Source organism: Suillus clintonianus (genome assembly GCF_016758775.1).
Source record: "Suillus clintonianus strain FC179 chromosome Unknown DEU56scaffold_84, whole genome shotgun sequence".
In the NCBI taxonomy this organism is placed as follows: Eukaryota; Fungi; Basidiomycota; class Agaricomycetes; order Boletales; family Suillaceae; genus Suillus; species Suillus clintonianus.
In genome coordinates, this window is record NW_024539308.1 from 20,828 (window position 1) to 37,516 (window position 16,689).

The 16,689-nt window shown below is 47.6% G+C and overlaps 7 protein-coding genes across 7 annotated transcripts; 2 read left to right on the top strand and 5 right to left on the bottom strand.

Annotated features, from left to right (window-relative positions):
• The first annotated feature begins 270 nt into the window (after positions 1-270).
• DEU56DRAFT_824028 (uncharacterized protein) lies at positions 271-1,395 on the top strand. Its single transcript, XM_041354235.1, has one exon. It carries the CDS (start codon positions 581-583, stop codon positions 1,106-1,108), a length of 528 nt encoding a protein of 175 aa, XP_041204680.1. The 5' UTR covers positions 271-580; the 3' UTR covers positions 1,109-1,395.
• DEU56DRAFT_824029 (mitochondrial carrier domain-containing protein) lies at positions 1,396-3,172 on the bottom strand. The gene is made up of 9 exons (XM_041354236.1): positions 2,989-3,172; positions 2,882-2,936; positions 2,664-2,822; positions 2,583-2,613; positions 2,474-2,534; positions 2,296-2,416; positions 2,071-2,237; positions 1,877-2,015; positions 1,396-1,823 (listed from the first exon to the last, which is right to left on the bottom strand). Exons 1-9 carry the CDS (start codon positions 3,054-3,056, stop codon positions 1,752-1,754), a joined length of 873 nt encoding a protein of 290 aa, XP_041204681.1. The 5' UTR covers positions 3,057-3,172; the 3' UTR covers positions 1,396-1,751.
• Positions 3,173-3,372: 200 nt separating this feature from the next.
• On the bottom strand, positions 3,373-6,313 carry DEU56DRAFT_563559 (uncharacterized protein). The gene is made up of 11 exons (XM_041346826.1): positions 5,949-6,313; positions 5,662-5,885; positions 5,011-5,605; positions 4,904-4,956; positions 4,731-4,848; positions 4,489-4,682; positions 4,326-4,429; positions 4,122-4,267; positions 3,974-4,062; positions 3,909-3,923; positions 3,373-3,855 (listed from the first exon to the last, which is right to left on the bottom strand). Exons 1-11 carry the CDS (start codon positions 6,001-6,003, stop codon positions 3,526-3,528), a joined length of 1,923 nt encoding a protein of 640 aa, XP_041204682.1. The 5' UTR covers positions 6,004-6,313; the 3' UTR covers positions 3,373-3,525.
• Positions 6,314-7,052: 739 nt separating this feature from the next.
• DEU56DRAFT_563625 (uncharacterized protein) lies at positions 7,053-9,768 on the bottom strand. Its single transcript, XM_041346827.1, has 12 exons — positions 9,636-9,768; positions 9,501-9,578; positions 9,209-9,432; positions 8,541-9,156; positions 8,435-8,484; positions 8,262-8,379; positions 8,047-8,210; positions 7,916-7,995; positions 7,711-7,856; positions 7,559-7,647; positions 7,489-7,503; positions 7,053-7,431 (listed from the first exon to the last, which is right to left on the bottom strand). Exons 2-12 carry the CDS (start codon positions 9,553-9,555, stop codon positions 7,150-7,152), a joined length of 1,839 nt encoding a protein of 612 aa, XP_041204683.1. The 5' UTR covers positions 9,556-9,578; positions 9,636-9,768; the 3' UTR covers positions 7,053-7,149.
• Positions 9,769-10,265: 497 nt separating this feature from the next.
• On the bottom strand, positions 10,266-12,847 carry DEU56DRAFT_961190 (uncharacterized protein; the record flags this gene model as incomplete). Its single annotated transcript, XM_041359336.1, has 11 exons — positions 10,266-10,631; positions 10,707-10,795; positions 10,857-11,002; positions 11,059-11,135; positions 11,195-11,358; positions 11,409-11,505; positions 11,587-11,639; positions 11,695-12,340; positions 12,394-12,620; positions 12,681-12,767; positions 12,814-12,847. The coding sequence occupies 11 exons, from the start codon at positions 12,845-12,847 to the stop codon at positions 10,266-10,268; spliced, it is 1,986 nt and encodes a 661-aa protein (XP_041204684.1).
• An 827-nt stretch (positions 12,848-13,674) lies between these two features.
• On the bottom strand, positions 13,675-14,693 carry DEU56DRAFT_824057 (histone-fold-containing protein). The gene is made up of 4 exons (XM_041354237.1): positions 14,505-14,693; positions 14,281-14,448; positions 14,078-14,207; positions 13,675-14,026 (listed from the first exon to the last, which is right to left on the bottom strand). The coding sequence occupies exons 2-4, from the start codon at positions 14,410-14,412 to the stop codon at positions 13,842-13,844; spliced, it is 447 nt and encodes a 148-aa protein (XP_041204685.1). The 5' UTR covers positions 14,413-14,448; positions 14,505-14,693; the 3' UTR covers positions 13,675-13,841.
• Positions 14,694-14,777: 84 nt separating this feature from the next.
• Positions 14,778-16,613, top strand: DEU56DRAFT_903614 (uncharacterized protein). The gene is made up of 2 exons (XM_041356645.1): positions 14,778-14,857; positions 14,911-16,613. The coding sequence occupies exon 2, from the start codon at positions 14,929-14,931 to the stop codon at positions 16,483-16,485; it is 1,557 nt and encodes a 518-aa protein (XP_041204686.1). The 5' UTR covers positions 14,778-14,857; positions 14,911-14,928; the 3' UTR covers positions 16,486-16,613.
• Positions 16,614-16,689: the final 76 nt, after the last annotated feature.

Genomic DNA, 16,689 nt, shown 5'->3' on the forward strand with positions numbered 1-16,689 from the left:
CTCAAGGTGCGTCCACAATCGTGACCATGTATGTACTAATCAGATTCACAATATAAAATCAAATCAGCGGCGGGAGACTCCGAGAACAGTGGGCCTTCCACAGGCTGCCCTGGGCCGTCTCTTCACTGTAGCACATTTGCTTGAAGCAGTCACCCAGTTGGTGCCCTCCGGTGAAGCACTGGCCATCATGATGGTGCTCTGCTACCTAAAATGGGATGTGGAAAATTACGTATGTGATCATATGTCAATTGTTATGTAATTACTGTACAGCTTGACTGTGAGCCTCTGACTCGGAGCGCTTGAGCAATCACGCGGCGTCAATCAAGTCGATGTCTAAGCACAGAACAGAAATGTTGAAGTTCAGCTTACCTTTCTGACTCCAGTAACAACTTGAATGTAATTGGCGAATCTCCCAAGAGGAAACAGCAAGCTGAGACTAGACTTGGTACCCAATGATCCATTCTACTTTCTTCCGTTCTCAAAGGTTCCCAATTCCCAGAGCACTGACTTGTCTTAAGGATCAGACGACGAGTTGCAAGAACCACCAGTATTCGAGGTTCCACACAGCGGGAAAACCTGTATGTTTTTTTTTCCTTTCTCTATTCTTCTGTCTGATTCCTCTTGCAGAGGAACTATCACGCGAGAAAGAAGCCAGCTACGAGCTTGCCTCGACCTTCCAATATTCATACCACGCAGCAATCCAGTGCAACGACACAGAACACACCGTCATGATTGCAGCAAACACATGCCCCTATCGCATTCGCTGCCTCGACATATTCTGCTGTCCCTAGTACCGCTGGGGCAACGGGAACAATGTCGCCGCAGGGCTACATCGCGCACAATGGCTTCCTTATGCCGCAGGGCAATATCCCGCTCCATGACCACTTTCCACCGGAGAACTCCTTCCCGCTCCCTAATGGCCAGCCCATTGGAAATAACACCTTCACCCCATTCACTGGTGCGCTTGTCGACATCCATGGAACCTCATGGCTTGACGCGAGTTCGCTGGCTGGCTATCCTCCCCAGACCGCGCCCCCGTACTTCCCGCCCCCTAATGACTTCATCCCGCCCATTGTCAATAATACCTTCACCCCAGACACTGCTGTGATTGTCGACATCCATGGAATCGCAAGGCTTGTACGAAGATGAGTTACACGCGAGCGCTTAATCCTATCTAATTACCACCCCTCACCCCTGGGCTCGCCATTCATTCCTACCGAGGACAGAAGCGGAAGAAGCACTTGAAGAATTGAATGATGGTGTATGATTTAGACGACGGTGTATGAATTGGGCGAGATTTCTGTCTTGTATGTCAGATAAATTATGTACATTATGTACCGGATCCTCGAGGGTAAATAACGGAGGTTCGAGTGACGCATACATATATACGGTACATCATAAACTCGAATCGGGATTTTTCCAAATTATGACTACTAAGGAAGAAAATACAGAGAGAAAAAAAAGAAAAGAAAAAGAAGAAACTTTACGGACTTCATGACTGACTCAGAGAGTGAACTTTAGCTTTGAGGGACTGTGACTATGCGTGGGAGCATCGCTGGTATTGAGCCTGGTGTGCTAGCACTTACTGTCACTTGTACCCTGTACAATCTGCTCATGAATCACTGTAAGGTTGTAAAAGATGAGGCTGATGTGGCATGGAAGACCGCCCGCACATTCAGACATTCATATCGCGCTCGCGAGGAGTACGTTGGTGATGACATACTTAGTTCGAGAACATTTTGTGTGGACCGCTACTCCTGCTCTCGACCACCGATGACACTGATAATCTTCTCATATACCGTGAACACGAGGCCTCCACTGATCTACAGAAGCAAAATTTGAATGACTTCAATGTCAGACGATAAAATCAACGCACTACTAATCTGGCCAGTCGTGGCGTTGTGCCAGTCCAAAACCGGAAGATTCCCTCCTCAGTCAGGATCCGATATCCACAGTGGAAAGAGTTACGGTACTGCTGGCGCGCTGATAGCGACTGCATCCGCGTCTTGATCACGCTGTGATTGTGGAAAACAATAAGCTCTCATCAGCACGTACAGGGACAGTGCTCACTCCAGCGGTTGTGTCGTATAGACTGTCACCAGACCAGCTACCGCACCAATTGCAAACGTGATTCCTGGAGGCAGCTGTCGCCCTGGTCGCGTGGTTCCCTGAACAAACTGTTTGAGTGTCGTGTATGTCGTGAAGCGTACTGCAGAGTTTGCTCCTTGACGCATCATCTGGAATTGGGGTTCACTATTAAAAAATAGATGTCATATGCACGTCAGAAACACTTACAACAGGAAATAGCCCTCGATATATGCCGAGTATGCCATCCTGTCGAATTATAGACATCGTTCCATGAGCAAGACCGCGATATTGCGGATTTGGACGTTTGGCATCATCGATCATTTTGGTCCTGAAGTGACAAAGGACAAGAATGAGATTAGGAGAGCAAGAAGAAGACTGTGCATACTTGATAGTCTCTGAAGGGGTAACAGCAATGATAGCCTCCATCACACCAGCTCCAAGACCAGCTATTTTCATCATCAGAGAAATGCATTCCCCACACCGAGCTCACATACCCACTAGACTTCTAGGCGCACTGACATTGCCCTTCAAATATGTTCAGCCAGTTCCTTTTCTCGTTGCCCGAGAAAACTTACCTCCGCGTCTGCAAGCATGCTCTTGAAGTGGTCATAGCTCACGAATCGAACGCCAGCCTTGACTGAATTGCCTATCACGAGTGCCAAACAACCCGAATACAGACCCGTTACACCCTTGTCGCGTAAAGTCGAGCGGATGATAGTCAAGGGCGACTCTCGCTGGTCAAAGAAAGCAACACACCAGTCAGTTTTCACAACGGAAGAAACGAATCACCCACCTGTCCACCAAACTGTGACCGGGTCTTCACGAACTCAGTGGGGTATGTCACGAATCTATCTTCTGAAGATGAGCAATACCTCTGGCAGTGGGAATCACTTTGCTCACGCTTCAATTGCTCCAGCAGTCGTACCCGCGATCAGAGAGTGGATGGGCTTCTCTTTCTTAGAGCTCATTTTGTTGTGGTTGGTTGAGGGTTCGGGCCAAGTGAGGGAATTCAATCGCGACTGGCCGTGTCAACTTCGGTTTGACTTCGGTTTCCAAAGTCTTGAGGCGAACACGCGTCAGACAGCTCGCCCAATTGACAATGATAAGTAAGTTTTTACTGTCATGAACCATTTGCCGCGGAGTTGGAAATTTGGGTAAGCTTGTGTTCCTGCTAAGCGCTAAGAGTCTAACTTAGACCTTCACCTACTGAAAAATTATATTATCATTGTCATTGTCAACGGCTCGATATCTTCCAAAGATGAAAGATGTCAATCTAAGAGAAGAATCTGTTTTATGCCTTGGTCTATTATCCTTTCCGTTCAACAGCTAAATACATTAGAAGCGGCACAGTACCAAGTAGCTGTATACTGAACACGCATGCGAAGGCAGTTGCGCTGTTGTCAATTCAGTACTGCATACCCAAGTGACTTATTACTATCAAACCCAATCACTCGTTCTATCGTAATGACGGTTGCGATTTCGAAAAGAGAGAGTATCAGTTGAACCCCTCAACTCTTCCGATTCATCGGACATTGTCTTGGCAAAACAAACATCTATCATGCCTGCGCGGCGCAGGTTGGCTTCCGTCGGGTGCTCCACATCATCCAGTACTTCATTGATAGGTGCTGAATGACGACCCAACCACAAGAGTTGCAGTGCACCTGTATTCGGGACGGCAGCTTGGCTACCGCTGGATGCATCAAATGCTCTTGTCATGTACAGAGCCAATATCATCATCATCACCGACGCAGATGTTGCAAACAACAACTAAAGTGACTCATTGATAAACTGCCATGGTGTAGATATTATCATGAACTCACAGGAAGAAGGTTGATCTACGACATGGTTCAGCAATAGAAAGGAGTTCAGTGCATTTCATACTGACATTGAGCCGTAGGGCAATGATCTGTTCATCAACGTATGCCATTCCATTCCCGTATTGAAGTCCTCCATTGGATGTGCCTATTCGCCCCGCTGAGGATGACATAATGAGTAAAATGCATGCTAAAGTCACGGCATCATATGGCCTTTACCTGTCCAAATGAGTTGTGCAGTTACCTGCGCAATGGCAGCCTCCAGTTGACCCGGGCTCAACACGACAGTAGACAGGGGATGACCCCCGGTGGCTCGTACTAAATCCTCGGCAGCGAGATTTAAGCCTACCGATGACATGATATACCTAAAAATGAAATCTCAGGTGAGATGTTGTAGCGTGCCAGCGAAGGGAAGGTTTTAACTCATCCGCAATTGAGGGTTCGCTGGCGGGATTTCCAGCGAAAAATCCAGCTGAAGTGATAAATGAATATCCACTACCGACCTGGTAAGCCAAAGCCCAACCAATCTTATGTAAATGGTTGATCATTGAACGTTCGTAACCCCTCAAGATGTACTTCAACACACCGCTGTTTGCCAGGTATTAGATGTCCACTGGGGCCACTGCTTGATTTCCCACTGCGTGGATGGTTGCGACACGGTCACGGGATTCTGCAGACTGTTCGTTTGCATGTCGAGCACCGCTTCTGCGGTCGCGGCTGAGAGCGAGCATTGCACAAAATAGACATCAACGACATATTGATCGACAACTGAATAGTTCGCTAAAGAGTATTTGTTAACATGGCGGTTATACAAAGAAGCCGACTCACAATGATCAGGAAGTTCCCAAGTTGTCGGCACGGCAACCTCCTGTTGTACGGAAGGTTCGATGTCTAATAATGTAGAGACCATAAGGACAACACCAGGATTAGTACCCGGCCCAGTGAACTATTGTAAGACAACTGTCAGTTAGCTTCCACAGGGCATCTTTGGGGGGCATTACATTGTTACTTGGAAATGACCAACCGGGTACAAGTGCTTGTACCTGGTCTGACCCTATAAACATTTTTAATCAACGATGAAAAATCGTTTAGAACTATGGTGACGTACAGGGATAGCTTGCGCCCATATTTAGATAAGTTCCGAATCCGTCGTCAAGCGAAGAATTTACATTTAGCATACCGGCATCCGCAGAGTATGTGACATTGGGAAGCAATCCGCAACGCGAGCTTATTGTCGTTGCATTTACAGTTGCATGTCCTGCCATAGAGCTTGTTTGTGGGGTGTCGTAGACGGTAGTGTTGGATAACCCTACAGAGACCAGTCCGGGCAATTGATTGACAACCGGTAAGGAAGCAGTGATGGATCCCCAGTTCGTATTGAAGTCGCCTAAAATCATTGTATCATTTGGCCATCCTAGTGTTGTCGGCACAGAAGTCGCCATGGAAGTATTGAATGTTTGAAATTGTAGGAGAGTGGAAGAGGTGACATGCAGCACGGAAATGCTTGCAAGGTAGGCAGTCACAGCAGAAATCGCCCACCATGAGGCAGAGATATCAATTTGTTGCCAGATACTGCTGAGTGCGGAGCCGAGGCCTGACCATGCACCAGAAATATCGTGAATGGTGGTCAGTTTCAGGCGGCGTATAAGTGTTCTTGACATCGCAAGCCGTTGGGTAAGGAAGAGCAGAACAGCCGTGTACATCTAGACGAAGTCCTGTGGTTGTCATACCTATAAGTTAAGGGAGGGAGGACACGTACAGTGTAAAATGCTTGGAGTGAAGCGCTCAGTACCACAGGCCAAAAATCGTTGTTCATCGGTGTGAATGGGAAGGTCGCACGGTGTTCCCAATGAAAGATATAAAAGATAACAAGGACGAAATGTATGATAATCAGCACGCCATGCAGCATGTAACATGTACCAGTAGAGGAGGATCCATCGATTGCATATCCTGAAAGATTTTTCGAGCGAGCCTTCCAGGACACTGAGGGAGCGAGATGTAGCTATGAGCACGCAATGTCAATTAAAATGATGTCCAATGACATACCGAACCAAGTTTTTAGCGACTGAATGGCAGGATAATTGCCGTTTGTGGCTGACATGAAGAAGGGACCCGGTGAGGTTGCCAGAGAGGAAGTCAGAGGAGGTGGTATAGTCCTACCAGTACTAGTACTGTGAATAAACAGTCCTAGTAGTCAACGTCCATATATCTAAAAAGAAATTGCGTGGCATCACACATGTGGCTCGGAACTGCAGGTGATCAACGATAGTGCCACACACTTCTGAAAATAGCCTTTGAGTAGAATACTTGTCAAGGTTGACGTGCCGACGGGCAGTTTCCGCCATTCGATGATCACTGGCACTATTTTAGCGACATCCACACGTATGAACGTTCAGAGAGTACTAGATCTGTATAACGGAAAGTCGCTAGAAAAATTGAAATGTTAAACTCACGTGCGTAGTGGTTCACTGAGGCACGTGCACGTGACGTCATTCTCTCCATGGTATCGTGAACTTCACGACTCTTCCTAATAGCCACCACCAGGTTTCGGGTCGCGTACCGCTGTACAGACTCAGGACTACTGGCCGGCAAATATTGAGCGCGTTTCTTCCTCCGCGATCCGTGGCAAGGATGTCTCCACGAGGCCGACTCTACGTGTGATACCAGGGGCACGCCGTCTGCCGAAGGCACAGCCCAACCGGGCGAGTAAAAACTGCGCTAGCATAGCAAAATCCTGTTCGAATGCGCGATAGCAACATATCGAGTAGCCTCCAGGGTGTAGCGACATCTGGCAACCTGCTCGTTTACGAGTTTACTTTCAAGATGCAGCTGCTCAGGACGTACGAAAATAGTCACATCGGTGTCGTCCAAAATTCCCCACAGAGATAGTTAGGGTAGATCAGCTCCACGATGCACACGACGGCATTCTCTCCAATTGCAATGGCCTCGATACTTAGATCAAAATTGAACTCTACAATCTCGATCGCCTGATTATAACCCACTAAATTTATACGTGGATGATCAGCAAAACCCCAAATTAGCCATTCCGTCCTCAAAATCAACATAATAATATTAATGATAATATAGGGCTTTCTGCCAGACTCGGAATGAACAACCTGGTGTTGCAAGGCAGTTGTCATATCGATAAACGGAAATATCAAGACTGTACTATCCATTCACAGGCCTCACTCGAACTAACTATTGTCTAAATCACCATGGCCTACTAACCATCAAACCCACATTCACATCACATGTCACGACCAGTGGGACTCTCGAACTCTTCTTGGTCAGATATCGTCTTTGCAAAACAAACATCAATCATTCCTGCGCGGCGTAGGTTGACCTCCGTCGGATGCTCTACATCTTCCAGAACTTCATGGACGGAGGCCGAATGTTGACCCAGCCACAACAGTTGCAGTGCGCCTATATGTGGGATGGCAGCCTGCCTTTTGCTGGATGCGTCGAATGCTCTTGTTGTGGATAGGGCCAATGCCATCATGATCACCGATGCAGACACCGCAAAGGACAGCTAAGTGACTCATCTCTTCGATAAATCGCCATTGCGGAAATATCATCACGAACTCACAGGAAGAAGATTGATCTATGACATGGTTCATCAGTTAACTGGAAGGAGGTTCTGTGCAGTTCACACTGACATTCAGGCGTAGGGAAATCATCTCCTCGTTGACAGAGGTTACCCCATTCCCAAGTTGAAGTCCGCCATTTGACGTGCCCATTCGCCCCGCTGAGCATGCAACATAGCATAAGTGAAAACAGGACAATGCGTGTGAAGGTCGCGAACACTCACCTATCCAAATGAGTTGTGCGGCTATCCGTGCAATAGCAGCTTCGAGCTTATCCGGGCTCAAAATGACAGCAGGAATGGGAACGCCCCACAACGTGGATTGATCATACTCGGCGGTAAGATTTAAGCCTACCAATGTCATAATACACCTATAAATCAAAATCATAGGTAAGGCATTGCAACATGGGAGTGAAGGCAAGGTCTCAACTCATCCGCTAACGAGGGTTCGGAATTAGTCTGAATAAAATCATCCCCACTGCTGACCTGGACAGCCAGAGCATCACCAATCTTTGGTAGCGGTAAATATGTCATAACCCTTCAAAATGAACTTCAACACACCATGGATTGCCAGGTATTAGATGTCCATTGATTAATCCCCCACTGCCTAGACGATTGCGAGACAGACACGGGATTCTGCAGACTCTTGGTTTGGATGTCAATCACCGTTTCTGCGCTCACGGCCGACAGCGAGCACTGAACAAAATAGACTTCAAAGACCCCCGCTGCAGAATATATTTGTTAGCATGGAGGTATTGCAAAAAAAACCAACGCACAAGTATTCGTCATGTTCCAATGGATCGGTACAGCGAGTGCCTCTTGCATTGAAGGGTCGATGTCTAGTAATGTAGAGACCATTAAAACAACACCAGCCTGGGGCGGAGGCTCGGATGACTGTTGTGAGATAACTGTCAGGTAGCTTTCACGGCGCCTACAGTTGATACCTTACCCTGCGAGTACTGTTCCAAGTGGGGACGAGCGTTTGTATCTGGTCTGACCCTGGAAGCATTTCTGAATACAACAGCAAATTATTGAAAAGTTTCTTGATGACGTACAGGGGATGCTTGCGTTAACAAACAGAAAAGTTTCATCGCCAAGTAAAGAGAAGTTTGCTCTGATCATCCAATCAGGTGAACTAAGTGGCACGAGGGGGTTGTAATCCACAGAGTACGAAATATTGGGAAGCAATCCGCAATGCGAGGTTATCGTCGTTGCATTGACGGTTGCATAACCTGCTACAGCATTTGTGTGTGGAATGTCATAGACTGTAGTGTTGGATAATCCTTCAGTGACTAGTCCAGGCAATTGATTAAAAATTTGTAAAGATGAAGTAATGGCTTCCCAGTGCACGACAGAGGAATTTGATAGGTCATTTAGCCAGGCTAGTGTTGTTGGGACAGAATTCGTCATAGAAGCGTTGAACATTTGAATTTGTAGGAGAGTGGAAGAGGTGACATGCAGCACGGAAATGCACGCGAGGTAGGCAGTCACAGCAGAAACCATCCACCATGAGGAAGAGATGTCAAATTGTCGCCAGACACTATTCAGTGCGGAGCCGAGGCCTTCCCATGCACCTGAGACATCGTGAATAGTGGTTAATTTCTGGCGGCGTACAAGTGTTCTTGACATCGCAAGCCGTTGGGTAAGGAAGAGTAGAACAGCTGTATAAATCTGGATGGAGTCTTTTTCATTGGTGTGATTTTCGTACAGGGTGGGCACGTACAGTGTAAAATGCTTGCAGTGAAGCACTCAGCACCACAGGCCAGAAATCATTGTTCATAGGCGTGAATAACAAAGTCACACGGTGTTCCCAGTGAGCGATATACAACATAACAAGGACGACATGTATCATGACCAGTATGGCATGCAGCATGTAACATGTGTTAGCGGAGGATGATCCATCGGTTGTATTTTCAGAGAGATTTTTCAAGCGAGCCTTCCAGCACCCTGCAATGAGAATCAGATGTAGGCTTAGCTGTTGTCATGCAGCATGAATTAGTACGACAAGAACTTACCAAACCAAGTCCTTGGCGGGTGAATGGTGGGAAGGTTACCGTTTGTGGCTGGCATGAACCACTTGATGAAGGGACCTAGTGACGTGAGGAGGTCAGTGTGGTACGGTACTACGGATGAACGATTGGCTTCCCTATATCTAAAAAGATACTACTCAGCCTCGCTTTTTACGGTGACACGGGGACTGCTGGTTGCGTGAATAACGCGGGCTTGTGGGAACTTGGACGAGTCATGTCAAGGGCGGCTGATGGACTTTCTAACACTGATCATCGTCATGGCCGCCGCGGCCCTGGTATAACACCGAAGAGGGACCTGTTCAAGTTTTCAAATGCGCAAATTCAACATATATGAGTGGCTGCTAGCAGCTACCAACCCTGGTAAGCTGCTCCTCTAAGGATTTACTTTCATGATGGGACTGCTCTGATCAGGCTCCTGCAAATAATCACATCGGTATCAGCCAAATTTCCCCACAGATATAGTTAGAGTGCATGATCGGTACTTCTTTAATCCACGATAGTGCCATGGACTTCACTGGCACCCTTCAAGCAAAGCGTACGAATGTGTGTGGAGTAGTCTCTGCTCAAACATCGTGGACGGTGATCTGAACCTCAACACCGGACTTTGAACCTAGCGGCAAGTGCGGGCCCGAGTCGCCCGACTCCATTGTATCGGTAAATGTATGGTATATATCCGTATTTTAAGAACGTCCCTTCATAGGCCTCAATAAGAATAAACTGTCCAAGTCACCATAACCAACATCGTCACATTCACATCTCGTCGTCACGACCGTGGTCAACTTGACCAGAGAGGCTATCAAAGGAACTCTCCAACTTTTCTTCGGCAGATATCGTCTTTGCAAAACAAACATTGATCATGCCTGCGCGGCGCAGGCTGGCCTCCGTCGGATGCTCCACATCTTCCAGGACTTCGTTGACGGAGGCTGAATGTTGACCCAGCCACAAGAGTTGCAATACACCTGTATTCGGGATGACAGCCTGGCTGTTGCTGGACGCATTTAATGCTCTTGTCATGAATATAGCCAATGCCATCATGATCACCGACGCAGATATCGCAAAGGACAGCTGAAGTGACTCATCTTCGATAAATTGGCATTGTGGATATACCATCATGAACTCACAGGAAGAAGATTGATCTACAACATGTCACATCAGTGAAATGGAAGGAGGTTCTGTGCAGTTCACACTGACATTCAGACGTAGGGCATTCGTCTCCTCGACAACATCGGTTATTCCGTTCCCAGGTTGAAGTCCTCCATTGGACAAGCCCACTTGCCCCACTGAGCATGCGACATAGCATGTGAAAACAGGACAATGCGTGTGAAGGTCGCGAACACTTACCTATCCAAATGAGTTGTGCGGCTACCCGTGCAATAGCAGCTTCGAGTTTATCCGGGCTCAAAACGACAGCAGGGATGGGAAGGCCTCCCATCGTAGATTGATCATACTCGGCGGTGAGATTTAAGCCTACCAATGACATGATATACCTATAAAAAATCATAGGTAAGGCATTGCAGCGTGGGAGTGAAGGGGATGTTTTTACTCGTCCACTATCGAGGGTCCAGCTGAATTCATGAATGAATACCCGCTACTGACCGGTTTAGCCAGAGCATCACCAATCTTGGGTGTGAAGTAGATCATTGAATTGTCGTACACCCTCAAAATGAGTTTCAACACACCACGGATTGCCAAGTATCGGATGACCATTGGTTAATCTCCCACTGCCTAGATGATTGCGAGGCAGACACGGGATTCTGCAGAATCTTGGTTTGGATGTCAATCACCGCTTCTGCGCTCACGGCCGACAGCGAGCATTGCACAAAATAAAGTTCAAGGACCCCCGCTACAGAATATATTTGTTAGCATGGAAGTATTACAACAAAGCCAACGCACAAGAATTCTTCATTTCCCAAGGAATCGGTGCAGCGAATACATCTTTCACTGAAGGATCGATGTCTAATAATGTAGAGACCATGAAAACGACGCCAGCCTGGAGCGAAAAATCGGATGGCTGTTGTGAGACAACTGTCAGCTTTCACGGCGCCCACATATGATTTTGGAGAAGCCTCACCTCGCCATGAGGTGGAATCAAACCGGAGCTAAGCACTCGTATCTGGTCTGACCCTATGAACATTTCTAAATATGAAGCTTAAACCCATTCAAAACTACGATGACGTACAGGGAATTGATGCGCCAAAAAAGAGCAAAGCTCCATTGTCAAACGAAGTATTTGCTAAGATCATCGGATTAATTGGAGTGGGATTAAATGAAGTATTTGGAGGGTATATCACAGAGGACGAAATATTGGGAAGCAATCCGCAATATGAGGTTATCGTCGTTGCATTCACAGTTGCATTTCCTACTATAGCATTTGTTTGTTGTGGGGTGTCGTAGACTGTAGTGTTGGATAATCCTGCAGAGACCACTCCGGGCAATTGATTGAAAACTGGTAAGAATGCGGTGATGGGTTCCCAGTTCACATCGTATACAGCAGAATAGTTTGGAGATGTTATCGTTGATAGATCGTTTAGCCAGGCTAGTGTTGTTGGGACAGAAGTCGTCATAGAAGTACTGAACGTTTGAATTTGTAGGAGAGTGGAAGAGGTGACATGCAGCACAGAAATGCACGCAAGGTAGGCTGCCACAGTAGATGTCATCCACCATGAGGCAGAGACATCAGTTTGTTGCCAGACACTGCTGAGTGCGGAGCCGAGGCCTGCCCATGCACCCGAGACATCGTGAATGGCGGTCAATTTCTGGCGGCGTACTAGCGTTCTTGACACCGCAAGCCGTTGGGTAAGGAAGAGTAGAACAGCCGTGTAAATCTAGATGAAGTCTTTGACGTCAGGTGTGGTTTTCGTACAGGGTAAGCACGTACAGTGTAAAATGCTTGCAGTGAAGCACTCAACACCACAGGCCAGAAATCATTGTTCATAGGCGTGAATAACAGAGTCACACGGTGTTCCCAGTGAGCGATATATAATATAACAAGGACGACGTGTATCATGACCAGTATGGCATGCATCATGTAACATGTGCCAGCGGAGGATGGTCCATCGGTTTGATTTGCAGAGATTTTTCTTAAGCGAGCCTTCCAAGACGAGGCTGGGGCAGCGATATTAACATCTTGGCATGCAGCATGAATGAACGCGATTGAGAACTTACCGAACCAAGTCCTTGGCGGCTGAATAGTGGGAAGGTTATCGTTCGTGGCTGACATGAACCACTTGACGAAGGGACCTGGTGACGTGACTGAGTGGGAGTCAGTGTGGTATGGTACTGTGGATCAATAATCGACTTCTGTATATCTGAAAGACGCTGCTCAGCCTCATCTTTTTACGGGGACATGAGAATTAATGATTGTGTGAATAATTCGGGCCGGTGGGAATGAGTGCTATGTAAAGCGCGGATGATGAGTGCTGAGCATTCCAGTACTGATCATCTTCGTCGTGGACTACCCATATGCGAGTGGCCTCCAGGGTGTAGCAACGTCTCTAGCAACCTGCTCGTTTATGAGTTTACTTTCAAGATGCAGCTGCTAGGACGTACGAAAATAGTCACATCAGTGTCGTCCACAATTCCCCAGACATAGTTACAGCACATGATCAGCTCCGCTCGAACGCCATGAACTGATCCACACAACGGCATTCTCTCCAATAGCCTCGATACATCAAAATTGAACTCTGTCCAGGTCAACAATCTTGCCTGATTATAACCCACCAAATCTATAAATGCGCCGATCAGGAAAACCCTAAGTAGCCATTCCGTGCTCACGGTGAGATAATCAGTCGTTAACATATACTTGCAGGTGAAGTCGCGATTAGTGGGCAGTCCAACCTGAAGGCCATGCTGGGTTCGGTGACAAGGTCACTGATCGGAAAAACGCCAAAGGCAGGTCTTACGTGCTGCTTAGACATGATTTCCTTAATAGGTCGTCGACAAGTGTACCAAAATTGAGGAGCTGCATGAGAAAGGGGAGTTGAGAGAGGCAGTGGGAAAGCGACCGTCTTGGGGAACGCGCGAGCAGTTTGTGATCGAGATTATTGCACTAGCAAACTCTGTTTGATCGAGTTGTAGCACGAGAGTCGCAACTAACATTTTTTTTCTTGCGGAACGTACTGTAACTTGAGCAACTGAGTCACTAGTCTTGCACTAGTTGGTTAACTGCCCATCACGCAGTCCAAACAACCAAGTCTCATACATGCATTTGATACAAAAACTACAGATGCAAGTAACAAACAGTCAAAAGTAAAATAAAGTTAAATCACCGCACTCACAAACATCAATAGATAATATCTACATCCCGCTGTAACATTCCAATGTCTCCTACTGTTGTCCCTCGAGCTTCTTCTTGCCTGAAGCAGCTGTCAAGCTCTTGTGGATAAATGGTAATACACCTCCTCCAGCGATTGTCGCGCGGACAAGGATATCGAGTTCTTCATCTCCTCGGATGGCAAGTTGCAAGTGCCGGGGAGTTATGCGTTTGACGCGCAAGTCCTTTGATGCATTTCCTGATAACGGGTGTAAGAACGAGTCGTCTTCAATCCGGATCAAGTACTCACCAGCAAGTTCAAGCACTTCAGCAGTGAGATACTCCAATATTGCACTAGTATAGACAGCAGCCTTCGCTCCAATACGCACATTGTGCTGCGTGCGCTGTTTCAAGTAACGATGAATACGACCGACGGGAAACTACAAGGAGAGTAATGGAAAACAGGGGCTATATTAGGAAAACCGATCAGAGGAGGACAGACTAAAGACAGACCTGGAGGCCAGCTTTCTGGCTGCGTGTCTGTATCGTTCTTGGTGTCGTAGTCGCACCAGATCCCGCAACCCCTCCTGCTGCTTGAGAGGGTGCGCCAGACTTAGACTTCCCTCCGGTAGATTTGGGTGCCATGAGTGAGAGGATTAGTCGAGGAAGGTCCTATATACACTGCGGGCAGTCAACCAGAATTACGTCAGGGCTGCAGCGAAATATGAACAACTTACCTGAAAGTGGGACAGTGGATAGACACGTTGGTATAGGCACGAAGAGCTTGAGGGGTGTGATCACTCAGACTACTCGAGGTAAACAAGGGGCAAGCAGTGATTAGCGAATGTGAGAAATGAAGTCAACAAGGACGCGAAGGGTGTTATGATGGCAGTAAGAGGCAGAGTCGCGTCTTTGTTTAGGGTCGGCAATTCGGTGTTGTTGAATGAGAACGTGAATTCTATTTTTGGCCATATTTGTGACGCGTGTAGTCATGTGACCTACCTGAACCCACAATGAAGACTGAGAGCTTTGAAGAAACTTGTGACTAGAGTTCTGTGTAGTGACTTGGTGACTTTTTGGTTCATTCAAGGTAGGAATAAATATCTAGCAGGTATTATTGCTGATCCGTGTTATCGTGTCCAGCTCGATAAGGATCTAGTGATGAGTTCGAGCACTCCATACTTGGACGCATTGTCCAAACACTTTCCAGCGGAATGCTCGTCCATCATAGACTCCCTGAGCTCCGAACAAACCCGCTCTGCTGTGGACATGCTTCTTGCATTTGCATCTGGCGGTGAATGTCCCTCAGATGTGTCGCCCCACGGCCAACTGGGGTGGGCACGAGATCAAGCTGCCGGCATGAAGGCGGTCCAAGACCTGGCCGTACAGAAAGGCACAAAACGCGGGCGAGCAGCCAGCAATGATGAAGAAGGCGTTGGCTCAGATACTAAGCGCCAAAAAACTACGGATGTACTTGAGGACGACCGGCCCGTTTTCACACTCCCTTCGATATCCACAACCTCGCCTGTTCGAAAAAAAGTTGACATCACGATTCACGAGAAGACGATACGCTTTGTAAATACTTCATCTCGTGCGGTGGAAGCTTCGATCCCTCTTCCTAGTATCTCACGAGCATTCCTGCTACCAACGCGTGGAAAAGCAAAGCAGCACTGGACAGTTGTCATCCTATCCAGTGACATACCTGAGAAGGGTAGGGCCACAACTTCTAACTCACACCAAATAATATTTGGACTTGACGCTATAAGCACCTCTAAATTCGACACTACCTCCTACTCCGGCTCGTCGACTCCATCCACATCAACGGTTGCGAGAGGAGATGAGACGCTCTTCGTCCTACGCGAGTTTCTAATGCATCTCCCTATTTCTCTTCTCGAGGCCTCAGCAACTGTATTTCGCAGCGCTTGCGCTACTCCCAAATCAGGACACAGCGCAGCCGGTATCGATGCTTATCTTGCCGCAAAACCCGGAACTCTATGGTTTTTCGACTCGGGAATTCTTTGGGGGGAGAGCAAACCATGCGAGTTTTGGGCCGTTGGTGATCTCATCCCAAAAGATGGCATTCGCATGATCAGTGCCACGGGTCGTACATGTTCCGTCATCCTCGGGAGAAAGATATCATCGTCTGCTGAAGATCATGACAGCAAAAGAGGAGATAATGAGGATGTAGAGGGAGACATTGTCGAGACGGAGTTCTCCATGGTGGATGGTCGAGAACAAGACCCCATCAATGCATGGGCGAGGCAGCGGAAGCACCTGTTTGGCAAAGGGTCCGCTCCACCTCCCTCCAAAGCTACAAGTGGTAAGAAAGCAACGACTCAGGAGCAACCATCTATTGGCGAAAACACTGCTGCCAATGGTCCCGCGTGGGATGACTCAGATTCGGACGACGACGACTACGAGATTGCTTCTTCGGAAGATATTGATCATAGCAGCTCATCAGATTCAGAGGCGAGCGACGTCGGGAGTGGTAGCCATCCCGGTGACGGTTCGGAAGAGGAAGACAACCGTGGAAGCGATGCCAATGGCGAAGAGAGTGGCGAGGAATCTGAGGAAGAGCTCCAAGAAGCACATCATCCTCTCTTGCGACCGGGTGCCATGCCTCGAATGTCTAAAGCAACCATCAATGCAGTCGTAGACATGGTGAATGAGGATTTGATGGGGGGCAGCGAGGAAGAAGACGAGCTCGACGATTCATAGTTAGAAGGAACGCATCAAGTCATTTTGCTTCTGTACCAGTACAATCACTTCTCACCATCGATTCGTTCTCTTCATTTGTCCGATGAGCATCAAGTACCAAATTCTGGCAACAACTTATCTGCGCAGTTTCGAGTCTTGCTCGAAGGCTAAAAAGCGATAGATCCCATTGGCACTTGTGGACTAATTTGGGTCATGATATCATGA